This window comes from Rousettus aegyptiacus, unplaced genomic scaffold (genome assembly GCF_014176215.1).
Source record: "Rousettus aegyptiacus isolate mRouAeg1 unplaced genomic scaffold, mRouAeg1.p scaffold_m13_p_2, whole genome shotgun sequence".
In the NCBI taxonomy this organism is placed as follows: Eukaryota; Metazoa; Chordata; class Mammalia; order Chiroptera; family Pteropodidae; genus Rousettus; species Rousettus aegyptiacus.
The window spans coordinates 157820069-157845581 of NW_023416295.1; the positions used below are offsets into that span (position 1 = coordinate 157820069).

Below are 25513 nucleotides of genomic sequence, written 5' to 3' on the forward strand. Positions count from 1 at the left end.
ACGCGGGCAGATGAGCCCGAGGAACGCCCAAGGTGCAGGACAAGGAAAGTGTCCGCTCTGGCCCCAGGAAACCGCAGCCAGGCCTGCTCAGCCCCACTTCAGGGACCGCGGCGGCAGCGTCCGGCAAGCAGCCAGCCGGCCAGTCAGTCAACCGTCGGTGCGCGGTCCCCGCAATCGAGTCCTCCGCCGTCCCAGCATTCCCTGCGCCCCACCATTGAGAGCGGCTTCCGGCGTCGCCAGCATAGGTGGCTGAAGGAGGAGCGGGCCCTCGCCGCTCTGTCTCATTCCCTCGCGCTCTCTCGGGCAACATGGCGGGTGTGGAGGAGGCAGCGTCCTCCGGGAGCCACCTGAATGGCGACTTGGAGCCAGACGACAGGGAAGAGGGAGCTACCTCTACGGCTGAGGAGGCAGCCAAGAAAAAGAGACGAAAGAAGAAGAAGAGCAAAGGGGCTGCCACAGGTAAAGGGGGTTTTATGTTTTTCCAGTCACCGCCAAGGATATCCGAACGGCTCGGCTTAGGCCCAGCGCGGGTGACAGGGGACTGGGGACTCAGAGCTCTAGACTGGACTGATTCCCAGGATTGAGCGTGTGTCAAGGCTGGGCTCAGATTCTCAATCCCGGGGTGGGGTGACTTCTCGTCCTGTGGGACTTGGGAGCTGGTGGGGGCGGGGTGAGGGAGAAAAGGGTGCCTCGGCTTCTCGGGTGATAGCTCTGGGGTCCGTAGGCCTGAGCCCCTGTATTGCCAGAACTCAGCTCCCACACAGACCTTGCAGTGCATATGGAGCCATGCACGGAGCCCAGCCCTTCCACCCTCCTCGCTGTTTGGCCTCCTCAAAAATCTTGTTCTGACCATTACTGCTGCTGCTTTACCGGAGCATCCTGGAACTTATTTTTCGTCGAGGGTATGGGTGAAATGAGCATGTCCTACTGCCTTGAGCGCGCCTTCCCCTGCCATTCCAAGTTCCCGGAGGGATTTTTGTTGCGGGTTGCACTTTTGGGGTGTGTGTATTCCCACGCTCGTGTCACTGAGTCGTAATTGCAGAACGTGTGGTAGTAGTGGTGTGGATATTCACCTGCCGAATCCCACAGCACCATCAAGCGTTAGGGCTTGTAGGCCTAAATTATGCCATTTGAAAGCAATCTGCATAGGGTATTCGGTGAGACTTTTCTAAATCTACTGGTAAGGCAAGGAAAACAGCTGAAAATTTAGATTTGGGTATTATGAGTTAGGAATGTAAATATTTTGAGAAGTTAATGTTTTTGTTGCACCAAATCCTTCATTTTAGGAAAATTTGTACCAGTTTCTAATTCTTCAGTTTGTCCTTTAAAGTGTTCAGACTCTAATATACTTTTAACAGTTATATTTCTCGACTGTTAAACATCCTCTCCAGTAGCCAGAATGTGACTTCATTATGTTCTACCTGGTAATGCTATCTCTCTACACACACATATTGCTCCTCTGGCTGTTGTAATCACTTGCTTAACTGTTTAGGAATTTTGTTTTTTAGTAATGGGATATTTTTTTCTATTTATCTTTATTTACCCAGCCCAGCTTGACAACTTCTTTCTTTATGAATCCCTGAAGCCACCAGTGTCCCACAGAAATACTCTGCTTAACTAAGGTTTTCAGCATTTATTGCCTATTCTAAGTACTTGTTTGTAAAGTATTTATCGTAGTGTAATTGTTAAATATTAAAAAATTTAAACTACTTAAGTATAGGCACCAGTTCACACTTTTATTTGTCCTATAGCTGCCAGCACTGGGAATGTGAAATATTTTGTTGAATGGACAATACTACTTAGATTTGAAAGATTTTTCTCTCATTAAATAAATTCTGTTACGTTCACAATAATGTTTCTGTTTTTGTTTCCTAAACATTTATCAGGAAAAGATGTGTGTTCATTCTCCAGTATCCTTAGAACGTACTCTAGTGGGAAAGTAACTTTATTAGATTTGACTTATGTTTTTATATTTGATCAAGTAGGGCAACAAGAACCTGATAAAGAATCAGTAGCCTCAGTTGATGAGGTAGCAAGACAGTTGGAAAGACAAGCATTGGAAGAGAAAGAAAGAGATGATGACGATGAAGGTAAATGGTTAATTTGATATTTGTGGTTAGAAAAGCAAGAAAATATGACATTCTTCAAACATAATATATCCATATAGTCCATTATTCTCTGATGTTTTTCTAAATTAACAGTAAAGCTTCAATGTCACAGATAAAAAGGAAAAGGTATTTATTAGCAGCTCTTTAAAAAGTTGAATATGTGAATGTCTGCTCAGTTATCATAGTTCTCAACTTTTAAAAGTATACTTGGTAAAAGGCCAAGTAATGTGTGAGTATTAATAAGATAAAAGGATTGTTTATTTAACTTAAATAACATTTATTGAACAACTAGTATGTACTAGGCACTATTCTAGGATACTTTCATATGCATTCTTATTTTACCCTGATAATTATGTGATTTTTTCCAATGTGACACAGCTAGTATGGTAGAATAGAACCCGAGTTTCAAACCTAGAACCTGATTCCAAGTCTATTCTTTTAACTTTCTGTACTAAAGCTACCTTTATTCTCAAAGGGATGTAGTAGAGTGCTTCTAAACTCTATTATAAATTCTTTGCCTCTGGCTCCTTATATTTCGGTGCTATTAGATTTCCTTCAAGATGGCAACTCTTAGAACTCTAGGAATTGACGATATCAGTAATACAGTGGAGGGAATAATCGGATAAGAGAACTATTATTATTCTACAATGTCTTTTGGCACAGGGGAAGTTGCACTTTTCCCATTCTCAAGTATCTACTACTGTGTCCTGCTGCTGTTCTACCTCAAGCACTGCCATCTTAGACTTATGCCTTCCAACCTTTATCAACAAATATCTGTTGTACTTTGTTTATTGTGTTAGGGTAATGCAGAGTAGTTGTCTTTCCTTTAGAAAGATGTTTTTTGCCTTCAAGAAGCTTAGTCAAAATTTGGTGAAAAAGGTACCAGAATTCAAGGGAATAATTAGCTTTTCCATGTCTTTAAGCAAAACTCATATTCATTGTGCCTTTGGTTATGCTTCAGATTATGAACAAGTTTCGAGCTCTTAAGAAAGGGGCTTATAAATTCAAGGTAATATAGATTGCTGTAGACCCACAATGTATAGAATATCAAAGTGTTAATCTTGAATGTGCCTTGTTTCATTGCACCTCTACAAAGTAGTGTGAATTTTGAAGGGGAAACTTGCTTGTCATGTTGGAAATCTTCAATGTATTAAAGATTTTAGGAATATTAGCAGTTTTCTCCAATTTTGGCTAATTGCTTTCTTAATTCATTTCAATAATCGGGATTAGCCAATACTACTCATCTGTTATGAGAGGTCTTTGAGGGGGTGGAAAACTAGTATTTCAGAATCTTTGTTCTAAAAGAAGACTGATGGTATGATGGACAAAACATAGAGGTGAAAAGATAAGCCAACAGTAAAGTTTATTGAAATTTGGAGGTGGAATTGTGAGCTGAATGGTGAAGGAAGGCTCATTGGAAGGAATGGGACTTGAATAAAACCAAACAGAAAAGATCGTTTTGGGGTAGAACAATGCTGAGAAAGTAATCAAAATAGTGAACGTGCAAACTGGCCGTGTGAGATTGGGGGAGGCTTCGAGCATTTCTTAAAAAAAAGAATGTTATGAAAAAATAACTTAGTCTTCATATATATGTAGATATGCAGGATTATTATAAAAGAGGAAACATACAGGAATGGCAAGGAGACCATTTTGGAGGCCACAACAGTAGCCCAAGCATGTGGTAATGACAATTTAAATTGGTGGGCGTAAATGAGAATGGAAAGGAAAGGTCCAATGGAACAATGGTTGCGGAAGCAGAATTCAGAGGACTATGAGACTTTCACTTTGGGGAGAAGGGTGAAGGAGAGGCATCAGTAGATTCCAGGCACTGAATTTGGGTGACAGAATGTTGGTGCTGTTGACCGAAAGTGAAATAGGGCGGGCGATCTGAATCAGAGATTGGGGGAGGAGACTTGCAGGCAAAGAAGAAAGTATTGAGTTTAATTTTAGATGTGTTTAATTTGAAACCGGGGATACTGGTGTGAAGTTAATCCTGTGGGCATTAAACAGTGTGCTAGAGGTAATTCACGCAATAAGTTTTAAATCAGGTTTATTAAGGTATACTTTGCCTAGGATAATATTCACTGTTTAAAAAAGTAGACTTCATATTTTAGAGCGGTTTTAGGTCCTCAGCAAAATTGAACAGAAGGTACAGAGATTTGTCATATACTCCCTACCACCAGGCATTCAGAGCTGCTTTCATTATCAGCATCCCTCATAAGAGTGGTACATTTGTTAGAATTGATGAACCTACACAGACACATCGTTATCATGTAAAGTCCATAATTTACATTAGAGTTTACTCTTGATATTATACATTCTACATATTCACACTTTTTAGGTGTATAATGAGTTTTCACAGATGTATGCAGTTGTGTAATCACTGCCACAACCAAGATATAGACCACTTCCATTTAACATTTCCATCTCCACAAAAAAGTTTCCTTGTGCTCCTTCGTAATCAGTTCTCTAGCTCCACTCCCTGACCCCTGGAAACCAGATACATTATCCATTCCTTTAGTTTCTTCTATAATATCATATAACTAGAATTATTATAGTATGCAGCTTTTTATGTGTGTCTGGCTTGTTTCACTCTAACACTTTTCAGAGTCATCTAGTTGTTGCATATATATCAGTAGTTCATTACTTTTTATTGCTGAGTAGTATTCAAAATTTGTTTATCCATTTACTAGTTGATGGATATTTCCAGTTTTTGTCTATTACTGTGAATATTTGCATACAGTCTTTGTGTAGGCATATGTTTTCATTTGTCCTGAGTAAATACCAAGGAATAGGGTTATAATCCATATGTTAAGTGTATAGTTAACTGCATAAGAAATTCAAACTTGTCCAAAGTGTCTGTACCATTTTGCATTCCTGTTAGTAGTGGTGGAGAGTTCCAGGTACTTTGTATCCTTACAAGCACTTGGTGTAGTTTTAAATTTTTAGCTTTTCTAATGTGCAGTGGTATGTTATGTGGTTTTAATTTGCATTTCCCTAATGACTGATGATGTTGATCAGTTTTTCATATTTTTATTTGCCTTTCATATATCTTAGGTGAAGTGTTCACATCCTTTGTCCATATTTCAGTTGCGTTATTTCTTGTCTGAGTTATAATACTTTATATATTCTTGATATATCAAGTTCTAAATCAGATATATTTCTTCCATGCTAGCACTGTTTGGAACAAAAAAGATTTTAATTTTGATGAGGTCCAGTTTATCTGTTTTTTTCCTTTATGGGTCATGGTTTTTGTGTTCTATCCAAAAAGTTAAGTAATAGCTGACGTGAAGATTTTATCTTAGGTTCTCTTCAAGAAATTTTGTACATTTTTAGCTGTTAAGTTTAGATCTGTGTTCTATTTAGAATTAATTTTTGTATATAGTGCATGGTGAGAGTTAAAGTACCTTTTCCTGCATATGGATGCCCAGTTGTCATTCAGCAAATATTAATTGATTTGCACACAAATAAATATGAACAGTCTCTGCCTGTTAAGAATATCCTGAGATGCTGTGAAAGAAAGACATGCAGAAACCTAAATTGCAGCATTATGTGATGGGTGGAACTGTAAACATATAGTTTGATATTCAAATCCTGGCTCTACCACCATCCTGGCTCAAGGGTTCAATAAATGGTAGCTATCATTCTGTACTGTTAAAGGTAGCAATATACAAAATTCCAAGAGTGTTAAGTCAGCTTTGTTATATGCTATTTAAGATGCAGTGTGTGTGCGTATGTGTTTACATACTTGTCCACTTGTGCTTGTTTCGTCCCTCTGCTTATGAGGTTTAAATGAATACTTGAAATTGTCTTTTCTCAGATGGAGATGGTGATGGAGATGGAGCAACTGGAAAGAAGAAGAAAAAGAAGAAGAAGAAGAGAGGACGTTAGTGTCTTAAATTAATCTTTCTTGACAAATTATAAGCAGTTATTAACCAGTAGGTTTGAAGAGTGGGTTTGAAGTTGCTTAAGATCCTGGTATATGTCAGGGAAATAAATTAAGGCTTGATAGAGGTAAAATTTAGTGAAATTCATAACTACTTTTCAAGTAATTTGGTTTAACAATCTTGATGCCTTTTTTTTTTTTTTTTTTTTTAAGCTATTGTTCAGCCAAGGAATGTTAATTGGTTGGTTACATTTTACTGCAAGGTTGGAATGAGTTCCTAAAAACTTTACAATTTAAAACCTGAGTAATTCAGATAATTCTGTTGGGGATGACTACAGTGCCACCATGTGGTAATAGGGTAAACAAAGTTTGTAGTTCCCTTTCCAGCTTTGAAATGATAAAATTCTTGATAAATATTTAATGAAGAGTCTATTATGTAAAATTTGTGCATATGATGAAATTTCATTAATAATGTTTATATCACACTATTTCAGATTCACTTATAATATGATCCTCCTTGTGTTTTGTTTCTACAAATGGCACAACCAAATAACTTCAGGGACCTGACACTCTATCAGGGAAACTAAGGGGAGACCGTATAGTATTGGGGAATAATGGTTAGATTGACAGAACAAATTCTAATCTCGGGTGCCCTTGCACTATTGGGGGGCACTAAATTCTGGTTATATCAGAATATTGGGGGTTAACGTCTGTTTTTATCCCTGTGTTGAAAGAAATACTTAAATTATTTTTTAAGAAACATGTTGGCTCTGCCAGCCATTCTCCTGGTACGTCTCCAGGTAGAGATGGGATAGTCTTTCTTTTCAAGCATCCTCGTTAGATTCTTTTTCTCTAGGATGTCAGTTCTGCCCCAACATAGTCTGTATTTAATGAGCATAGGTTACTTGTATTCCAGGAATCTTCTCGAGATTATGATGTCCAATTTTTTACATTCAGAAATTGTTAGAAAGTATATCTGTGAGATTTAGTAATATCTGAGAATGGCTTAAGAGGTACCTAGTTCTCTACTCAAAAATAGCTCACTAATGAAGGTAGATAAGCAGGGAGGAGTGTTAAGGAGTTACATTGTATTTGCTCTTGGTAGGATTCTTCCACTGACATGTTTTAGTGTGATGCCATCAGCCTTTATTGTACTTCCTCTGAAGATCAATGTACTGTTTATTATTATATTTATTTATAAGCACTCTCAAGAGACACTTTTTTCTGGTCTTAGTATCAAGAATAATTGCGTTTTTCCGAGTAGTTATTGTGTTTTATCTCAGAAACATCATGAACCATGTAAATAACTTAGGTTTTTGTTTTTTGGCTACTGGGGAGCTTAGAGCCAAATCTGTGGTTTGTACCAGCCTTATTTCAGGTTTAATTTTATGTTCTTTCCATTTTTGCTCTCTAATTTACTTTGAACATCTCTTACTTGTGTATTTTAGGTATCCTTGTAGGCTATCACAAATCACTTCTGGAATAAGTCTAATAATGTGTACATGGGCAGTTCACTGTCCTCTTTTTCCTCATTTATAAAGTGAGAGAATTATAAATAATACTTAATGATAATTGCAATACAGATTATTATAATTGATAATTGGGTATAGTATGTTAATAATTTTCAGAGATTACCCAAAATTTCATCTGGTTCTTTATTTTGTAGATGAGGAAACTGAGGTTTGGCATATTAGCCATTTGTCCAAGTCACAGCTAATAAGTGGTAAAGGCTAGACTTCAACTCTGATGTTCTGATTACAGATTATTTTTTCTCTAGTGCTCTTTTGGAATTCTTTGTCTTAATAATATAAAGGCATCTTTGTCAGATTTGTAGATCAGATAATGCTGAGAGATAATACTTTGGTTGACAAATATTAATATTTCAAAAGATCAGAAAAACACAATTGGCTGATATTAACAAGCTGAAATTTAATAAACATATAAAGTTACTACACGGTGTTAGGATTCTAAGGATTTGGGTATTAGTACAATGTGAACCAAAAAGCAAGAAGTCTTAACTTTTTTTTTTTTTTTTTTTTTTTTTTTTTACTCCTGTGACGCCTGGTCTTCCTAGGTGGTCTCTCCCATCCAAGTACTAGCTAGGCCCAACCCTGCTTAGCTTTTTAGATGAGATGAGATCGGGCATGTTTAGAGTGGCATGGCCGTAGACTTAACTTTTCAATAGCATTAGGATTTTTAGAATCAGCAGCAGTGTAGTCTTATACTAATTATACCTTGTTTGGTATATTAGTGTAGTCAGTTTTAGTGTCAGCTTAAAAGGAACATTGACAGTTCAAGGTGGCAAATATAGTGAAAGTGTTAACTGTATCCCTTAAAGTGGTTTCTCATTATAGAAAGGAAGGAATTAGTAGAAATGAGAAGTAGAATTTCTTAACTGCAAAGAATCAAGATAGAACTAACAGATCAAAGTAACAAGGAAAGATTTAATGTAGGAAGAACTTTCTAACAGCTGTAGCTTTTGGAAGATAGTGACTGCCTCCATTGTCAGGAGCTCAGTACCAGATGTCAGGTGTATAAAACAGGGAATTCCTAGGTTGAGTATGAAGCTAAATTAGATGACCTCTAAGATCTTTTTTGATTTTAAATTTTAATATTCTCTCTTAGGAGGAATCTAAAACAGTGTTTTCCAAGTTTACTTACCCATAGAATACTTTTAAACATGTAAAGAGAGAAAACCATTTGGTGCTTAAGATATTGAGCATTCGAAGGGGGAAACCAAAAAATGGTTTCATAGGTAAATCATTTGGCTCAATAAACACATTTATATTTATACACATCCTTTTTTTCCCCCATTGCAGAACAAAAAGCACAATATGTGTTAAAATTTAAGACAAAAATTGATTACTGGATGTGGTTCCATAGTGTAGCAGTCAGCATGTCTGCTTTACACACAGAAGGTCCTGGATTTGTGCCCCAGTGGAGCCACGGTCCATGTTCTGCAGCCATGCCACCCTGAACAAGCCTGATGTCTGATCTTGGAAGCTAAACAGGGTCAGGCTTGGTTAGTACTTGGATGGGAGACCACCTAGGAAGACCAGGTGCCATAGGCATAAATAATAATAATAGTAATAATAATAAAACTGATTACATAAAGAGAGACCACATACTTCACCTCAGTAGTTGGTAAATGCTGCAGGCATTCATTGAAAGGCATAATGCTGTGTAAATTAACACACACCTTCCTGGCATTCCTCAGAAACAGCATTCATTACTAAAACGGAGTTCTTCATATGATAAGAACTATACAATGAATTCTTATATATTTGAAAAAAAAATTAGAAGACAAAATCTCTACATACCTTTTACAAGCATCTCAAAACACTGGTGTCTTGGAAGCTAGCTTGGGAAATAGTGTCCTAAAACGTGGTAGGTATTGTAACTTTGAGTATCTAGAAATTTGGTGTGTGGCTATCTAAAGTTTTTTAGCACTGAGTATGTATACTCTTTAACTTTTACACCTAATATACCCTTGAAATAAGTTTTTTACTTGTTTTATTAATACATAATAGCTTTGTATTTTTACTTAATAGGACTTTTCTTATTGTTGCTTCTTTGATTTTTATTTGCAAAACCCAGCCTTTATATGCTATTCCATTTTCAGAATTGGAAATGAAGACAAAAACGTTAGAAGTGTGCTTTCTGCCAAGGAATATACCATTTAAATACCTAATAGAGTTCTGAGAAATTGAATATTTTTTATTTCCAAGCAATAGTAAATCAAAGAGGAGGTGACCAGCATGATGTTTCTAACTGTAAGGCAATAGCCAGGAAGTTCCTTAAAATCAGGACGTGTAACAACCATTAGGAACTGAGAAAAACTATGATGATAACCACTTAATTTTATTTTTAACTACAGAAGTTAATGCTCTATTTGTTATCTCACAGCAAAAGTTCAAACAGACCCTCCCTCAGTTCCAATATGTGACCTGTATCCTAATGGTGTATTTCCCAAAGGACAAGAATGCGAGTACCCACCCACACAAGATGGGTAAGGATCATAAAATAACTTCGAGTTTTACTTTCTAAAGTTGTAGCTTAGCAATAAAGCAGATTTGATTTTTTCTCAGAACTTGCTCCACTACCTTACTATATAAAAGCTATGAATTTGTTGCAGAGAAAATACAGTAGAAGCTGTCTTATCCAAAACAATTGGGACCAGTAGTAGTTTGGCTAATCAAAATAGTTTGTAAAAGTGGGGAATCACAAAAAAATAAAAATCTTTATTGGTAAAAGTAAAATCTTTGTTTTTCATTATTCTTGTTATTCGAGCATGGATTTGCATTCACTCTACTTTTTCCCTATAAACTGTGTGCATAATATACTGTCTATGGGTCTATTCCATTTTGAGTTTCTGTAAAAAGCAAGAACCAAGTAATCTGAGGGGCTGACACCTATATCTACATGTTTTTAAAAACCATTTAGAATTCTTTTCTTAATTTGACAAGTATTTTTTGGTGGCTTGCCTTTATTGAGATTTTTATGAGTATTCAATTTAGTTTTCATAGAAATGATTATTTTTATGTAATATATAATTAAATTGTATAATTATAGTAATAAGTACAGATGACTTACACAAGTTTGGGAACAGACCGCCTAATTTCTTGAAAGTGTTCTGAAAGGATACATTTCAGCTGGTCAGCAAAGTACCAGACTTAAGAGCATAGAAGCTGGGACTAGACTAGTGCATTTGAATCCCAGCTCTAACACTTAGTAGCTTTGTGACTTGGGCAAGTAATTTATCATGGTTTTTATTTCCTCATCCATAAAAGGGGCACTTCAGAAGGTTGTTGTGAGGAATAATAATATATGTAAAGCACTTAGAAGAGTGACAGACACATAGTAAGCATTAAGTAGGTGTTAGCTGCTATTATTATTCAGAATAGGAACCTGCTATCCACTAATTAGAATACAATGAGCATTGGTCAGTTTGGTATTTTTTACAGAGGGAATCTGGAGCATTGGTTAATTGCATGGTTGCAATAGTTGGTTAAGAAAGCTTCTACTGTAGCATTGTTTCATTTACCTGTGAAGGCATCATTGTTTTTCTTTAAACCTAGAAAAGAACTCGATATAGTTATATTTTTACCCCTTTTCCTCATTCCCAATACTCTCAGGGAATAAGTCTGTAAAGTTGTATGGAATTTTATGTCATGGGCATCTTTTCTTTAAATTGAGTTCAAAGTCAATATTCTTGTCTTGAAGCATCTATTTTTAAGATGATACAGACCCGTAATCTTACATTAATTACATAAATTTTCATAGTACATATAATGTGATCACATTTATTTTTAAATAGTCTTTTTAATTTTTTTGCTTGTTTCCTCTTCCTTCCCTTCCTTCCAGACCCATGTAAGCATGTAGCAGGTAGCCTTCCATATTTTTCTATGCTCATGTGTGTTTAAACTTTGTTGATGTAAGGAGAGTGTTTGGTCATTGTTTGTTTTACAAAAATGAAATCATAGGCTCACTTTTCTCCACCTTGGTTTTCTCATTTAGTGCTTGCTACCTCTTGGAAGTCCCTCCTCCAGGTTAGTTAGAACAGCTCTGTGATTCTTTTGAGTGGCTTCACAGCATTCTATGGTGTGAATGTACCATTCTTGATTCCACCATTTTCTAATTGACGAGCATTCACTTTGTCTTCAATATTTTTTGCCAGGATAAACCATTCTGCAATAAACATATTTCTATGAGTATATATGTATGTATATATATGTAAACATGTACGTAGACATACATGTATATACATACAGTGTGTGTGTGTGTGTATACATACATATTTATATATGCCTTTTTAAGTGCTGGCAGGTATGTTGTGTGACAGTTTTCCAGAAGTGGGGGTTCCTGAATGAAAGAACATTTTTTTTTTTAGGCGAGGCAACCCTTGATTAACTCACAGATGGCAAGGAGCTTGTCAGCTTACAATCCCTTATCTTTTTATTTTTTACGCCTACAGCACCTGCTCTTCTTAGGTGGTCTCCCATCCGAGAACTAATCAGGCCTGACCCTGCTTAGCTTCCAAGATCAAACAGGATCTGGCTTGTTCAGGGTAGCGTAAAGAACATTTTAATACTTTATGATTCCCAGTCTGCTAGTGATTTTCAGCATCTATTGTTCACTTTGTTCTTTTGCTCTTCCAAAAATTTTAAGTATTTAAATATGCAGTATACATTTATATTTTATACTTCAGACTATCATGTTTATTTTTAATTGGTCTGGAATTTTTTATGTAAAGTTGGAGTGCTAATTTTTTTTCGGATGGATAGTCAATTGTGCTAGCATTGTTTATTAAATAATTCATCCTCAGTTGAATGACCACCTTGCCATATTTTTATATAATAGTAGTATGTATTTTCGATCCATGGTTGGGAATCTGTGTGTGCAAAGGGATGGCATAAGTTATACACAGATTGACAGATTTCCTGCTGCATGGATGGTCAGCACTCCCATATTCAAGGGTCAGCCATATATTCTCATATATAATGGAACCAGTTTCTGTATTATTTATTCTGTTCCTCTGATCTATTTGTCTGTTCCTATGCTAATACTATTTTGATTTGATATTAGAAACTTTATATCTTGATAATTTGGTAAGGCAGTTTTTCTCCTCTGCCACACATACCCAAACAGTTTTTAAAATATTTTTCTTAGCTATTTTAAGTTGTGTTGTCTTCATACACATACCCACAGAGAAATGCCCTTCTTAGAATTATGATCAGAATTGCATCATATTTATGTATCAGTTTCAGAAAATTCACAGTTGTGTCACATTGTCTTATCCAATATCATGGTATATTTTCCCACTTACTCTGATTTTTTTTTTTTTTTCTATGTAGGTCTTATCCCTTTCTTGTTAAATTTATTCTTAAGTGTTTTATGGTATTGTTACTGATGTGAGCAAGATATTTTTATTTCTGTTTCCATTTCTATATGATTATTGCTGAAGCGAAGGAAAGCTATTGACTTCCTGTACTTGTTAACAGATTGTTAATATTTTTAACACCATGAATATGGTAGAATGGTAGAATACTGGAATGCCCAATGTAATATTTAATATAAGAAAAAATATTGAGATTTTATAAATCTTAAAAACTACCTTTCTCTCCTTACTATTTATTTTTTATTACAAATTAAACATTCTATAGGTAGAATAACTTCAGTTTCTGAAACAATAGAAGAAAATATTAATTATATGTTACATCTCTTGAGATAATACTTAACTATTGAAAACAATGCTATATACTATCCCAGAGAAATACAAAAGAAATTAATATATTGTTATGTTTGCTTTTTAATAAATCTCAGTATTTTTTGACATTCATACAACCAGTTTTGACTGTTTGCAAATAGATCAGAATATTCTTATACATTTGATAAGGTATTAAATATAGTTCTGTAATCTTGTCCCCATTGTTCTTTTTTAATAAATTTATTGAAAATTACATGAATTATTACAAAAAACTCATGTATGTAGCTACCACTCAGGTTGAGTACATTATTTTAACTTTTTATTTTGAAATAATGCCATACTTAACAAATAACTCGATACTGTGGGAATAGTACAAAGAACTCCTGCATACCTTTAACTCAGGTTTTCTTTAACATTTTGACACTTTTATCATTCTATCTCTATATGGAATATTACAATTATGCATATTATGTATAACATAGAAATAGCATTACTATGTGGAAAACATTACATTGGTGAATCTGTATACATACTTTTTTTGTGCCGAACTGTTTGAGAGTATCTTGTGCAATTTTGGATGGTATGCTAGATAAGTAGACATTGTATCATTATTAGGGTTGTCATATATGGAGGCACATGATGTCAGTTTTTTCACTTAGATAAGGTATTATCTAGTTTCTCTAGTGTATCATTATAATTTTTTCTCCTGTAATTACTAATTTGTGAGAGATTACTTTGTGAATAGGTAAGTATCTCATTCCTTATGCATGTCCTCACATTCATGGATAATCTTTGTCTGGATCAAGTTTTGCTATGATGGTTGTTGCCCCTTTTTTTAAAAAAAAAAGATTCTATGTGCATTTCCTGTTACTAAAATTTTTGAAGCCATTTTTAATGACTATAATACTATTCCATTCTGTATCTGGCATAATTTTATTAGCTATTTTCCTATTCTATATCTAGTGTAATTTTTTAGCTATTTTCTTATTTTTGAATATTCTGCTTTTAATTTTTTATCATTAGAAAAATTCTGTGATGAACATTATAATATGTTAATTGGATCAGATTTTTCTCTTATTCTGGATATCTAGAAGTAGAATGAAGAATTAGTTCGAAATCCTTAATCTGTTTCTAAATTTAGTAGACAGTTTTTTGGGGAAAATGTTAATTTTACAAGCAATACATATTCGCTATAGAAAGTTAGCAAATACAGATAAACAAAAAGAAGAAAATAAAAATCTCCATAATTCTGCCAGTGAAATAAAACCACTTTAACATGTTGGTACTTTTTTCCTCTAAAGCCTCTGTGTAAATATCTATTATAAATACCTGGGAATGTTTTTCAAGATAGAACTATACTGCAGACAGCAGCCCTTTTAAAATTTGTTTTCAAGTTAGTAAAGAAACCAATGGTATCTCTAATGGTTAAATAATTTTACACATCTGTGTGCATACCATAATTCATTTGTCCAGTCCTTTCTTATTGGACATACAATTTATTTCTGTTTATTATAAGCAATGTTGGACTAAATATCTTTATGTTGTTTCAACTTCTGTAGTGAATTCCAAAGTTTTAAAGATAGTGAACTCACTCCCTAGATTGATGTTTTATCTCTGTACATATGATGTTTGTTATTGATTTTTTTTCTTTTGGCTGGGCTGTGTAAAAATATTTCATTTATTTTGATTCCTTTTAAAAAATTCAAGTGTCTTCCAAGAATTAGACATTCTCCAAATTACTACATCTAAGTAAATCAACAGTAATTTCCCAGTATCATATAAATACCTAGTTCATTTTTAGATTTTTTTTCCTGCTGTCCATGGAACATCTTTTTAGCTATTCCCACACCCGTTCTCCCCCTGCTTCCCTAAACTAGGATCCAGTCAAGATTTATACATTGCATGTAGTTAGAACCCCCACCTTCTCTTCCATTGCACTTTTTGAAGAGACCAGGTAATTTAAAAAGTCTCATATTTTGGGATTTTTCCAAGTTTTTACTTGTGGTATCATTAAACTTTTTTCTCTATTTCTGTATTTTCCATAAACTGGAGTTAGTTGTAAAAGCTTAGCTTAGACTTAGATTAAACATCTTCAACAACCATATATCATAAATGATAGTATATACTTCATATTATATTATAGTCTTTTGCATCATATGTGTTTGGTCACTTGCTTAATGTGGTGACAGCCAGCTCTTCTCTTTAACTACTTTCATATCTGTTGATGATTCTTGCTTTATCAGTTATTTTATTGGGGACTGCAATATGGTGAATTTCAAATTCTATCATTTGTTCTACATATATTAGCTGATATTATTCTGTAAGAAGAATTTTCTTTTTATCACCTGGGGTGTAACTATAGTTTCTTATATGCAGAGTTAAAATGTGCTTTATTTTTTCCTTTAAGTTCCAGTTTTAAGAGGCAGCAATTGTGGTTATTCCTAATTATTTTTGAGTTAGAGATATGCATTTTAAAATAGTTTTTGTAAATATGTCGTGTAGTGCTTAAAAACACAAATATAATTTTAAATTATTCATGTAATGAGTTTAGAAATGTTTATGACTTTGAAATTAATAATCAGATATCTTTGTATCTTTTGGTTGTACTTATATTTTTCTGTCTTAATACATCCACTGATAAAAATGATGAACTATTGAAAAGACTCAATAATATCAGAGATCTGAAAATTTACATACTCTGTAAACACTTCCTATAAAATTCTCTTCCAAGCAGTTGTTTTGGTAGTTTTGTTTTACAGACATAATATATTTTAAAAGCATTTCTAACCTGCCTCAGTCATTTGGTTGAATTGTCTTTTGGAATAATTGTTATGAACACAGAATTTTTTTTTTTTTTTTTTAATCTTAAGAAAAGAGAGAGCCTCTTTCATAATTGTCTTTCTTTTGGGCCTAGAGTTATAATTATAGGCCCTGGCAGTAGATTTCCTGAATATTACTAATGACTTTCAATTTGAACTCAAGACTTAGCAAAAGAATGTCTTTAATCCCATTTCTGATTGATAGTTCTTTACCAACAATACAGAACATTTCATAATCTTTTGAAGAATACAGAGTCAGCCATGCAACCTTCAGAAGTGTAAGACATTCATGAGATACCTATTGGTTTCAGTATTGGGGATCTTTATTGTATCATGTTCTGATTCTAAAATATAGTCAGAAACATTTGAAATTTAATTATACTTAAAGAAGTGGATTTGAAGAATATTAAGGGTTGGATCGAGGAGAAGTAATGGAATTGATAATGGCTTGTTCTACTTTCACAGCCCTACATGTGTGATATACACCAGTTCCCTGTGGACAGTCTTTGATCTTAACACCCTAGAGTAAATATTTGTTGATGTTTTTACATTTCACAAAATCTTTGGCCTCTGAGGCAGGGTTGCTTCAACCGTTTACTACCAGGTATGGCTATAGCATATGTGCCAGAATTATGGCCCATTTAAGAGAAGAAGAGTTGTGACGTATTTTGTTTTAAAATTGATCTGGGAATATAGCCGGTACTCTTAGGCCTGAAGATGATTTATTCTTAAAACATTCGGGTTCTTGGTTTCCAGGAAAGATTTTTGGGTTCATGGAAGAGAAAGGGCTGGAGAAAGAGGTCAAGAAATTGTAGCTTGTGTGTCACAGAATGGAGTGAGCAACTATATGTGTATTGCAGCTGAAAAAGGTTGAGCCACATATTGAAATTGTACTCTTTAAGGATCTTATTCTATTCCCTTCTAGTCTGAGGGCTTTCATTTGAATTCTTTAATTAGAAGTGGTCTCTTGAGTTTTCCTATAAAAATAATTCATATGCATTTAAGTACATATGGAGTTTAAAAATGACCTTAAGCTGACGATACCGTAATATTTTCAGTTACCTGGTAACATCAGTGGATAGATCTAAAACACATTTCTAAGCAGACAACAAGACAAAAAAGCCTCTGTGATGCTTTAAGTACCCTAAGTTCACATAGGACATCTCCTTTGGGTCTTGTAGCAAATTACAGGTGCTAGATGTTGGCACATAGGAAGCTGCTGTAGTAGGAAGTAGTCATAATGAACTTAATAGTTACATGCAGAAAAACAGCATTTTGGGGCCTTAACTAACATAAGGACTTGTAGTTTAGAGCAGTTGGATAAACTTTTTCTATAAAAGACCATAAATATTTCAGGCCTTGAGTGTTATTCAGTTCTGCCACTGCGGCTTTGTTGCAGTAAAATTTTATTGGCAAAACAGGTGTCAGGGCTGGATTTGACTGTAGACCATAGGTTGCCAGCCACTAGCTTTGAGGCAGTAGGAGTAATTCCTGGAAGACATCACTTTTATACTAAGTATGTTTCATATTTGTGAACTGTTTACATAGTATTTCTTAAGAATGTATGAAAGTATAACAACTTTTAAAGAGATTTTCATTTGAAAATGGTTGTTTTCAAAATGTACTACTTAAAAGGAATTCAGTGGACCTCCTCACTGAAAATAAAAATCTATTTGTTACTCCTGGAAGTTTTAAAATGTGAGTCATATCCTTCAAGGAAGAGTACCTCTAACATATATATACAATCTGAAAAATCCTGCAAAAGCATAATATTTTATGTTTTGAGGAAGGTATATGCACATTTCTGGGGTCAAGTCTTTGGATTAGTACTTGCCCTATTGGTGAAATTAAGTGCTAATTTTTAGTGTGCTCTTTTGAAGTCTCTTAATACAATTACCTCGAGTGGAAGGATGACTTTTTTTCTCCCACCTACTTGATTTCTAGGACTCTTTTCTGACTTTTCTTGGTTCTGTCCTTTCGTGTCATTTTTTGTGGCAGGATATTAGTCCCTCTGACTATGAATTGAATCTCACTTCAGGATTTTTTCCCCCTAAAAATTCTTAGAAAAGGTTTAACTGATTTGGCTTGATTGTGTGTGGCTTACTTGTATTTCAGAAGCTCTGCTGACATTTAATGAAAGAAACTAAATGTGTAATATTTTTATCTAAAGTGTCTCATTAGTATAGTTTTATTTCAGCTTTTATGCTTATTATGCTGTTTCTTAAATGACTAATACTATGCTATGTATACTGTAAAGGCGAACAGCTGCTTGGAGAACTACAAGTGAAGAAAAGAAAGCATTAGATCAAGCTAGTGAAGAGATTTGGAATGATTTTCGAGAAGCTGCAGAAGCACATCGACAAGTTAGAAAATACGTTATGAGCTGGATCAAACCTGGGATGACAATGATAGAAATCTGGTAAAAGGAATATGTTTCTGTAATTACAAATAGGATTTTTAAAAAAAAATTTTCTAGAACCAACTTTTCACTTGTAATGTTTAACTTTCATTACTACTTTGCTGAAACTTTAAATGAAGGTTCTAGAATATCTTCTAAATTCTTGTAATGTTGATGTAATGAGGAAACCATAGAGAATATTTGTATTTTAGCAACCCTATTTTGTACCTACGTACACTCATATGTGCAAACGCATACATTGATTCTTATTTTCTATCTGGAAATCTATTGTTATCTAGCAATTCATATTAAATTAAAATTGTTGGACACAAAAAAGTTATTATGCAGTGAAAAGACCCATAAAAGTAATTATTACTCCAGTTTTCCCCTTGAGAAATAATTAACTATAAAAGGCAACCTGATTCTCTGATTCAGATAATTTTCAAAATATGCAACATTGAGCAAATAAAATCTAATCAGCATTTAAATCAAGAATGTTAGTGTAAATCAAGAATGTTACTTACTGGAAACTAAGTTAAAGTGGATTATATCATTCCATTTCTCCAGATTCTAGTGGAACTAAGTTCTTTATCTTTTAGAAATTAGTTACTATTTTAGCTTTAGAGAACCATTATTTATTCACATTCAGAAAGTGCTCAGATCACTCCCAGAAAGTAAGAGTTTTAGTTAACTTTCTAAACATGATGAGGTGTAACGCATGTAAAGTTGTACTTTACATAAAATGTAAAAGTAAAAAAATTTCCATTTTATTTTTTAGTGAAAAGTTGGAAGACTGTTCACGAAAGCTAATAAAAGAGAATGGATTAAACGCTGGCCTGGCATTTCCTACTGGGTGTTCTCTCAATAACTGTGCTGCCCATTATACTCCCAATGCTGGTGACACTACAGTATTACAATATGATGATATCTGTAAGATAGACTTTGGGACACATATAAGTGGTAAGTTTTTGGAAATAATTTCTACTCTATACTCTCCCTACAAAACTCTAGTTTTGTCTTGTCGGATGGAGCTATAGATACTGAGTTCCCAAATTTTCTTGATTCCTCACTTCGTTAGACCTGTGTTGAGGCAGATTTTGAGATTTACTTTAAAGCATCCTACTAAATGAAGTATAATGAAAACTCAGGTAATTGAGGTTTACCCTTTGGTATCAAGGCATGAATATATAATCTTGTATTTCTTCAGGTCATTGTTTCAGACATCATTTATTCATATTAATAGCAAATGTTTACTTAGAACCTTTAAGTTTACCAACCTTTATATACTTGTTAACTTTTCTAAACCCCGTGAGAAAACAAGCTTAGATTAAGTACTTAACTGAGCTTTTACTAAATTGGAGAAGCTGGACTGATGGTTAGCATCCTGTGGATCCTACACTTTTTCTCTGCCCACATTGGTATTTCTTGGTTCCTTAGGCTTTTCTCACTTTGAATTTTCTGTTTATATTTTTGTATAACCACCTGGGTGAGTACTTAATTGGTGCTGCCTTAAAGTAATATATACTCACCCTGAAATTAATCTTTTCATTCTGAAATCTTTATATAATTTATTCTTTTACCCTCCTTTGATTATGAGTGCCATCTGGATACTTGTAGTGCTGCTTTTGAGTCTGTCATTTTATTTTTCTGTTAACTAGTGAGGATAATCAATAGAGTAGATGCTATAAAGTATATAAATTATAACTAGCTGATAAGTAAACTTAAGAATTTTCTCTTTCAGGTAGGATTATTGACTGTGCTTTTACTGTCACTTTTAATCCCAAATATGATACATTATTAAAAGCTGTAAAAGATGCCACTAACACTGGAATAAAGGTATGTGAACTGTAAGCACCATTTCATTTAACACATTTTGTGCTCATTATACCCTAGTTAAGGCCTTTGGGTTATGTAAGACTGGTCCACTCACTGGCCTTAGGATTTTAAGTGGGTTATTTTAACGTACCAAAGTTTTTATAGAGGGATTTATAATGTGCAAAGCAGTTTTTCTTACTGTCCCTTATTTTAAAATATTAAGAAGTTAAGTTGCTATAAAATTATGCACTTTGAATAACAAAGTATACCTTATTCCATATTTAGTGTGCTGGAATTGATGTCCGTCTGTGTGATGTTGGTGAGGCCATCCAAGAAGTTATGGAATCCTATGAGGTTGAAATAGATGGAAAGACATATCAAGGTATGTTCATTAAAAATGTTATCATATGTGAAATGCGTGTGACCTTTGTATAATTAATTTTAAAATTGTTGAGTGCTTTTTTTGAGTCAGTTGCTTCATCTTATCTCTTGGGACTATAAAAAGGGAAGATGGGGAAATGACCTGCTCATAGTTATGTGGTCACTAGCTGGAAACTGTCACCAAGCTCCTGTGGTAGCTGATAAGAAGATACTTGGGAACTTATCCCAGGATGGCCAAAATGCAGACTGGTCAAATCAAGACTCAGGGAGAAACCAGAGGCCCTTTTGGTCAGTGACTCCCCAGATTTTTTTAAGTTGAATTTAACATTTGGAGGCCAGTTAATTCCTTATGTGTCCTTTCTTTAATCTTTATTCCCTTTGCCTCTTGGTCTTTCCCAACCAATGCCTTAGGTACACAGTCCCAGAGTCCACCTGTGCTTTCTGGTGCTCTCCATCAGTCTAGCTTTCTTCCGACTCCTAGCATCTGTCTGACTACTCTTCAGGCACCATCATCCTTCCTAATCTATGCTAATTGCTCTCTGTAACCCCTATTCAATAACTTTCTTATAGAATATTTCCTGCGTTTTCTTTAATCAAAACCTGTCTCTCCTTTATAGTCCTGTAGTGGCAACTGTCATGCTTCCTTGCCTTTCAGTAAATTCAGCATTCAGCATTCTTTGTATTACTCTATTGAGACTTATATTGCGTTTGTACCAAGTGCTAAAGTGAATCTTACTCTGAGATCTGGCAGTACCTGTCTTTGTTGCATTCCTAATAACCAGTCTTGAGTACTAAAGTATTTGCATTTGCCTTTGCCTTTCACTGTCTAATTATTCATCCCTAAACAGTAATGTACTAAATGCTTGATTTTGAACTAAATATACATTTATAAATATTCCACATATATTTGAAATTGCACAGTATATTTATAATTGTGCCTTCTTTTGCTCATTTTTTTCTTTAAGTTTTATTTCAGTTGTTCAGTGTATCTTGTGCTTTTTGTTTTTATTGAGCAGTGTTGCAGTGTATGAGTATACCACAATTTGATTTTTCTATCATTGATCTCAGAACCTCGAGAGTGTTTAGATTTTAACACTTGAAATGTTGATGTAATAATAAAATTTAAGGTTACAGAATCCTGTCATTTTGACAGAATTTTCACTTACCTTTTAGTCCAGAATTATAAAAATATATAATTTTCATGTTTATAATCATCATATACATGGCATTTTGACTTAACAGTACCTCCTGAGATGACCCCAATTGTGTTCTCATCGGTTTATATTTTTCCACCACCTCCCTTTACCCCCTTCTAGTTTTTAATCAATCACATTGTAATAAGCATCTTTTTATATTATACTAGTTTTCCAGTTTGTATTTTAACTACCTTAAATTGAAGTTAGTAGAGCCTTATCTTGTTTTTAAATAAGTGCTTGAACCCTAGCTTAAAGGCCAAGAGACCTGTTTGTGCTTCTAGAGACCCTGCATAACTTTTTTTCCTATTTATTATGTCAGTGAAACCAATTCGTAATCTAAATGGACATTCAATTGGGCCGTATAGAATACATGCTGGGAAAACAGTGCCCATTGTGAAAGGAGGAGAAGCAACAAGAATGGAGGTACGCATGCCATTAACACTGTTCTTTGTGAAGCATTTTGATTTTTTTCCAAGCTAAAGCTAGTGATGGTTGAGTACATAGTATGTTGAGCAAAACTGACTTGCCATCCATAGTCACCTTGGTAGGAATTGGGACATGAGAGTGTGCAGATTGTGTCTAGTCAGATCAGGACTCAGTTAGCTGTGGAATTTGAGTATGTCAGACGATCATTTATTCAACACTTAGTATTGAACATTCTTGTAGGCAACAGTCTTTTCAGTAGGCACTGAGGATATAGTAGTGAACAAAACAAAATTTCCTGCCCATTAAAGCCTACATTCAAATAGGAGGACACAGACCAAAAAGTGCTAAGATAAAGCAGGGAAAGGTGGATAAGGACTGCCAGGAGACATATCATGTTTCTTACATAAAGTAGGGAATACCTCAGCCCAAAGTTAAGATACGATAATTTTGATTAGTTCTGAATTTTTCTTGTCTCCCCTTGACTCTAATGTATTTTTTAGGAAGGAGAAGTTTATGCCATTGAAACCTTCGGTAGCACAGGAAAAGGTGTTGTTCATGATGATATGGAATGTTCACATTACATGAAAAATTTTGATGTTGGACATGTGCCAATAAGGTGAGAGGTTTATTTTTATATGAATAGTTAAGTTTCTCTTCCTGGTTAACAGTATTTTAAAAACTGACAGGTAACCACAGTTCTGTAGTCTAATAGTAAGTTCTGTGGATTTCTATAATACAGCAAAGAAATTGGCCTGTAAAATTTTTAACTGAGATGAAATGATATAGACAAGTTTTTTCAGGTCCAGTTTCTAATCATCATAATTTGAGAGCTTATTTTTCTGTAATTTCTAGATTTTTTTTCTTAATATGTTCCCAGTGATAAACTTTGTTTTTATTTTTATTTTTATTTTTTTCCTTTTTTTGGGTGGTTGAAGGATAGATTTACAACTACTTTATATGCAGGTCTTTCAGCTTGACGCGTAACAAAAAGGAAATCCCATCATGTTGATGAACCTGTACTGGGAATTTCACACATTTATAGATACAAACAAATATAATAAAATAGCCTTCACCTGGCTTTCTATTTAGCTGCCATCTATGATTGGGTATGGGCTATATTACACATTCTGGCTTTTGAATGTCTAAAGTGGCAATGAAAAAAGTTTTCTTTAACTTCAGTTACTAAGTAAAGCCACAGCTACAGTTTGAGTTTTCCTTAATGGGGGAAATGAGTTTTGGTAACTTTTTAGCCAACTATTAATCTCGAATTTTCTCCCCTTAGGCTTCCAAGAACAAAACACTTGTTAAATGTCATCAATGAAAACTTTGGCACCCTTGCCTTCTGCCGCAGATGGCTGGATCGCTTGGGAGAAAGTAAATACTTGATGGCTCTGAAAAATCTGTGTGACTTGGGCATTGTAGATCCATATCCACCATTATGTGACATTAAAGGATCATATACAGCACAGTTTGAACATACCATACTGTTGCGTCCAACATGTAAAGAAGTTGTCAGCAGAGGAGATGACTATTAAACTTAGTCCAAAGCCACCACAACATCTTTTATTTTTTAAGCTTTGTTGGAATACATTGTACCAGAATTAATTTGCAACACGTTGTCTGTTTAACAGTGGACCTATATAATACTTTTATCCATGTTTAAAAAGGAAAGAATTTGATAAAGGCAAACAGTCTAATGTAATTAACCAAGGAAAAAGCTTTCAAGACTTTCAAATGTTAACTGTTTTTCTCCTGTCTAGAAAATGCTATAAAGTTCATATTAGTTAGGAATGACTTATACATTTTGTTTTGAACACTGAAGAGATGCTTTTCAGATATTTATATTGCCATATTCTTAACTGAATGCTTTGAATGAATGACTACATCCACCTATACCCTCTGGTATTGCTTTTTAACCTTCCTGGAATCCATTTTCTAAAAAATAAAGACATTTTCAGATCTGAGAGCTACATTTCAATGTCTGTGGTTATAATTTTGCATAGGAAATTACTAAACTTAATGTAGGGAAATGTAGAACATTTATCTGGATTGTAGACCTCTACACTGAAACTTTCCTTGACATAGTGGCTAAATAAGATCTATACATGCATAAAGTAGGAGAAGCTTCATAAATTAACAAGCTCTAGGACTATTTTGCTTTTCTTTTTAAGATATTAATCCTTGTCTTTCATTCCCCCCCACCCCCTGACATTGGCAAGATCTATTAATTGAAACATGACTTAGGAACATTGTACCAACTTGAAACTTTGATTTAGTAAATTCTCAACATTTAGATCCTCTATCCAGTGGTATATATTTATCAGGAAATGTATTCAGCGTGCTTAATAAACCAAAGGGCATTTAAAACCACAAAAACAAAAACAGGAAAACTTCCCGTGATTGGATCTTGTTCTAGTTAGAAAAGCTAAATTGAATTAGTGGCTTTTTCATGAGTTAACCAAATTCTTTAGCACCCTGCCTCTCAACTGGCTTGGATTCATAACATTATGGATGGTATTTTAGGAAGTGAGGTTGAATTAGCAGCTAAGTGCATAAGTTGAATGTAAGATGCATAATACTTGAACTTGAGCCCACTATCGATCCTTGAACAAATTGCTTGAATTCTATGTAAATGTTAGAAATGTTCCAGTATGGTTTCAAAATTGTTATGTACCAAGGTAAAGCCTTAATTTGTAATGCTTTAGCACAATAAGATTTTTTGCCTCTGGGATGCCATTTTGTATTTTGTTTAATGTTAATCTCATCGAAGAGAAACCTGACTGATGTACTTAGATCATTTATTATACATTAAAAAGCTGCTTTCAGCATTAGAGCTATTAATGTTACTTTGTGGGATAAACAATCCAGTTATCCGTATGAACCATGTTTACTATGGTGCTAATGTTCAATAGCTAGCTACCTTTGAAGTTCTCCATTTTCTGTGATATGCAAGTGGCAGAGCTCACCACTTCATGCCTGGACATGTTACGGGGCTTTGGCCCTCCAGCTCTTTTAGGTTTTGAATTCCTATCATTTTGATGTGCTTTCATGGGAGTTACAAAGTATCTTGACCCTATGAGTGAAGAATTTTGGAGCTTTTTAAGACCTCTTATAGTAGTAGTGATTGCAAACGAATTAAGCTCTCCAAGCTTCCTTCCCAGGTAATTGTTCGGAGCAATGACATCACTGCATGCCCCTGAAATGGCTGGAAGGGATATATATGATCTTGTAAATAGGAAAGCTGTCACTTAAAAAAAATTGTATTGTTTACTAGCCA

General features: G+C 34.5%; 1 protein-coding gene across 3 annotated transcripts; it reads left to right on the forward strand.

The window, feature by feature from the left end:
* The first annotated feature begins 228 nt into the window (after positions 1-228).
* On the forward strand, positions 229-24208 carry METAP2 (methionyl aminopeptidase 2). 3 transcript variants are annotated; one of them, XM_016162793.2, is made up of 11 exons: positions 229-459; positions 1986-2090; positions 5929-5994; positions 9901-10003; positions 18278-18439; positions 19197-19378; positions 20160-20254; positions 20519-20615; positions 22130-22233; positions 22737-22852; positions 23519-24208. In XM_016162793.2, exons 1-11 carry the CDS (start codon positions 309-311, stop codon positions 23769-23771), a joined length of 1434 nt encoding a protein of 477 aa, XP_016018279.1. In that variant the 5' UTR covers positions 229-308; the 3' UTR covers positions 23772-24208. The 3 variants fall into 3 exon arrangements, with proteins under 3 accessions (XP_016018279.1, XP_016018280.1, XP_016018278.1); XM_016162792.2 differs by having other exon boundaries at positions 233-459; positions 1983-2090; XM_016162794.2 differs by lacking the exon at positions 1986-2090 and having other exon boundaries at positions 232-459.
* Positions 24209-25513: the final 1305 nt, after the last annotated feature.